This window comes from Pygoscelis adeliae, unplaced genomic scaffold (genome assembly GCF_000699105.1).
Source record: "Pygoscelis adeliae isolate BGI_AS28 unplaced genomic scaffold, ASM69910v1 Scaffold48, whole genome shotgun sequence".
NCBI classification, from domain to species: domain Eukaryota; kingdom Metazoa; phylum Chordata; class Aves; order Sphenisciformes; family Spheniscidae; genus Pygoscelis; species Pygoscelis adeliae.
In genome coordinates, this window is record NW_008825618.1 from 1,421,136 (window position 1) to 1,425,323 (window position 4,188).

Sequence of the window (4,188 nt, forward strand, 5' to 3'; positions counted from 1 at the left end):
GGGAAGGCCCGCCCGGCGCCGGGCGTTAGCGGCTCGGCCGGCGTGCCGGCTGGTTGCGGCAAGCGTCCTGCGGGGAGCTCGGGATCAGGCGGATGAATGAAGCGTAGAAAAAGCATTACCGTGCCTCTAGGCAAAATGCTCTGTGCGGTTTCGCTTCGGTTTTAGTGAAATGCTCCGTTTTCGAGCAGCTGGGGACACCCCCCCACACACACACACACACACACCCCCGCGGGGGGCAAGCTGGCTCGGGCGATAGGGGATTCCTTAGGCAGTTCTCCTTTGCCCAGGCTCCTTCTGACCCGTTCTGCGCAAGTCCCTTCCCTCTCCATCCCTTGGGTGTCCCCGCGGCCCCAGCTCATTGCCTGCCGTCCCCGGGTGGGTATTTTCAAAAGCAAAGGGCCCCAGGCTGGCATCAGTGCAGGGGAGGGAGGCTGGATCCCTCCTGCCTGCTGCCATTTTGCAGCGCTACCCGCAACTGTTCACCTACTTCCTTCTCCAAAGGCTCTTACTGGTGGCAAGAGGTCAAAAGGTGGGAATACCTTTATTAGTAAAAAACTTTGGAGAAAAAGAGACCCCAATAAAGAACAAACGAGGCTATGTTTATACTCCGCCTTTTCCTGAGAAGGCTTCGTCACAGATTTGCCTTTGCCTCTGCCGTACGCTCCAGCCTGGCAAAACATCTCTGTGCCTTGGTCTCGAGAAGGAGGGTTGGCTGCCGCTGCAGACCTGTGCTCCGGTGTTCATGTGGAGGCTCGCTGAGACCGATACCTACGTACCACTGTTTCTCCTGGCAGCCCCCGCCACAGTCATACGGGAATTTGAGTTACAAAGATGACAGAGCCGTGCTCTTCTTAGCCCGAGTAGGTGATGTTAGGGGCGACAGCCACCAGCTGTGGATGGGGAGGTTCAGGCTGGACAGTGGGGAAAATGTTTTCATCCGGAGGATGCTGCAGCACGGGAACCGTCACCTCGGCGGGAAAAGCCTCCTTGCCTGGAGTTTCCAAGCCTTGGCTAGACGAAGCCATGGCCAGCCTGACATCACGCCAGCCACGGTCCTGCTTTGAGTAGGCTGTTGGACGAGGTGATGCAGAGAGGTCCCTTCCAGCCAACGCTTCTTTGATAAATTAACAGTGCGCCAGGACCGTACAGCAACTACCAGCCTAGCTGGGATCCTTTAGGGTGTTCAGACCATTGATATCCTTATATTACTGCATACCAGCTCTTCCTTGTCCATTGTAACATGCTTTTTAGGACACAGGCTCTCTTCAGGCCAGCACTGAGGAGGGCTCAGATAACCTCCTGAAAAGACCTACTGGAATCCCTTTCCCACCTGAATTATTTTAGGCATCCCTCTTTGTCAGCCTTCAGGATGATACAGTTACCCATACCAGAAGTAAAACCATCATCCAAAAGCTCATTCATGCGCATTTAAACAATAAAAGGCTGCACATGACACTATTTTTAACTTTCTAGCCATAAAGAAAAGTTATTACCGTAAAGAATGATTAGTAATAATCAAAAGTGTCCGTTCATGAAACTTCTTCAGTTTTACTTTTCAGCAAAATAAAGCTGCTTTTTTCTACTCTTCATGTCTCTGTGTCTCTGTCCCTTCCAACCTCAAACATAAGACCAGCCATCCCAGGAACTGTGAAATCCCACGTGTGGTTTTTTATCGTAGTCCAGCGACTTCAGAAAAGGGCCGAGGAAGGAGGTCCTTGTTCCTGCCGACTTTCTCCTCATTGCACAGGCTCAAACGTCGATGGGAACCCGATGTCTCGGGGCTCCTCCTCTCGCTCTGGCGATCGTCATGCGTAACCTGCCCTTAGCAAGGCTCTCAGGCTCATCAGGGCACCGGGTTCAAGCAAAGGCCAGTCAAGGTCACATAAGGCCACCCTCAGTCCTCGTCCTCTTGTCCCCTTTCCTCCACTCCCTCCAGGTTAATGAGGGGTGGGGAGGTTTCCCCGGCGAGCGCCCTCAGGGCGGGTTTGCAGCCTTACAGCGGAGCTACAAGCCAGGCCAGACCCGGCATCCCCTTCCTGGCGGCGGGTCCCAGGGCGACCGCAGCGCCGCCAGCTGCGAGGAAGGGCACCCTGGGGAAGGAGCAGCCGACTGACCAGCGCATGCAGGCGGCGGCACTCCCAGGAGCTGCAAATGCACATCTTCGCCACTCTCCCTTGAAGAAGGGCTTTACTGGCAGCTCCCCCGTGCTTACTGCTCACCCATGCGGTGCCTGGGTGCAAGCGCAGGACACTGGGCAGGGGGAGAGCAGAGCTGCCGTTTGTCAGTGCAGGGAAGGAGCTGTAGGTGACTTTCTGCATGGAAGTAACATCCCAGCCTGTTCCTGAAATACCCTGAGTCTGTGCGCTCCATGCCGGCTGCCCCGAGCCCCATGGGGATGCTGCCCCCAGTGCTCCAGGGGCAGTGCAGGGAATGGGGATAGAGAGGGAGGGACAGCCATGGTGGTTACGGGTAGCCATTGGCCCCGCAAAGGATGCAGGACAGGCGTGGGAGGGTGGCGTGGTGCAGTGCTGGGAAACCCCCAGCTGCGGCTGCTAGCCAGAGCGGTTGCATGAGCTGCCTCCTCCAGGGCTGGGATGAAAACGGGCCTCTCCGTGCTCCAGGACGGTGGGTCCAGCAGTGCTGAGAGCAGAGCCAGGCGTGCGGAGCCAGGCAGGGCTGTGTCCCGGCCGGGTTGGCTTTGCAAGAGCCCTCGGCTCCAGGCAGGGGAGTGGTAAAGCCTGTTGGAGGTGCTGGTCCTGCTCTGCAGTCTGGCTCCGGCTCCTGCCATCAGGGATGGTCCATAAGCTGCAGGCCAGAGCGAAAGGGAGGGGGTTGCGCTGCTAGACAGAGACAGAGCCAGGCGGCTGGCTGTTGCTGTTGCTTTCGGAGGGGGTCTTGGCAGTGGAGGAGGTGGCCATCGAGCCGCTATTCCTGAAGATGCGGAGCAGCCTCCGTTTGTAGCCCCGGAAGGCAAAGAAGTAGATGATGGGGTCTATGCAGCAGTTGAGGTTCATGAATGCCACAGTGACTTGCAGGGACATCTTGAAGGCTTGCTGCTCGCGGCAGGATGGCTGGTAAAGGATCTTCCTGACCATAAACTGGACGATGTTGAGGTGGTAGGGGCTGAAGCAGAGCAGGACGGCCAGCAGCACCACCAAGATGACAGTGAAGGTCCGGCGGTGGTGCCCGTTCTTCACCGTCAGTGGGTTCTCCTTGGCCGTCTGGCAGAGCTTGAGGTTGATCCTCACATAACACACCAAGATGATGCCCACAGGCAGGAAGAAGCCAAGCACGCAGGCCCCCAGGAGCAAGTAGGGTAGCTTGGGAATCTCCTCGAAGTTAAAGTACTCCATGCACGTCAGCTTGTCCCCCATCCTTCGCGTCATGGGCCGCAGAAGCAGCGGCGCCGTCTGCAGGAACACCAAGGACCAGATGAGGACGCAGACACCCCTGGCACGGCTCATCTTCCGGATCCTGCCGGGGTGCCTGGTGCGTACCACGGCAATGTAGCGGTCCACGCTTATGCAGGTCATGAAGTAGATACCCACGTAGGTATTCATGTAGAAAATGAAGGCTGTGACCCGGCAGAACCAGTCCCCGAAAGGCCAGTCAAACTCCAGGATGTAGTAGGCGATCCTGCCTGGCAGTGCCAGGGTGAAGAGGGCATCGGAGAGGGCCAGGTTCACCAGGTAGAGGTCGGTGGAGTTGAGTTTCTTCTTCCTGCGCTGGAAAGTGATGCAGAGGGCCAGGATGTTCCCGCAGGCACCGAACACCAGCAGGGCGGTGTAGAAGAGGGAGAAGGTGACTTTGGCGGGAGAAGTGTGGTTGTGCACATTGCAGCTGCTCTGGTTGACGGAGGTGAGGTTGGCGGGCGGGAAAACGGCCTCCGCAACAGCCATTTCTGCGGTGCCTCGCGAGTTCTTGCCCTCTCCCTTGAAATAAGAACAGACATGAAACTTGCAGCTTATTGATAACAGGAGTGGCACCCGTAGGGCCGGCCCTCATCACGAAGCCAAAGGCCTCTCCCCTGCTCCCTGCCACCTCCCCGGCAGCACACAGCTTGAGTCATTTGGAAAAACACACCTCTTGTGATTTCGGTGCAAGCATCTCAACAAAGGCCGTGACTCATTGTCTTCTTCTTGTCACCAGCTCCTCTTATTTTTGTTTTTTGCAAGTCCAATCAATACC

General features: G+C 56.9%; 1 protein-coding gene across 1 annotated transcript; it reads right to left on the minus strand.

Annotated features, from left to right (window-relative positions):
• Positions 1–2,840: 2,840 nt before the first annotated feature.
• Positions 2,841–3,899, minus strand: LOC103924779 (G-protein coupled receptor 183-like). The gene has a single exon (XM_009333366.1). It carries the CDS (start codon positions 3,897–3,899, stop codon positions 2,841–2,843), a length of 1,059 nt encoding a protein of 352 aa, XP_009331641.1.
• Positions 3,900–4,188: the final 289 nt, after the last annotated feature.

Bases quoted from the DNA above. Each gene is read 5' to 3' on its own strand.
- LOC103924779 (XM_009333366.1), bottom strand. From the start codon at position 3,899: ATGGCTGTTGCGGAGGCCGTTTTCCCGCCCGCCAACCTCACCTCCGTC.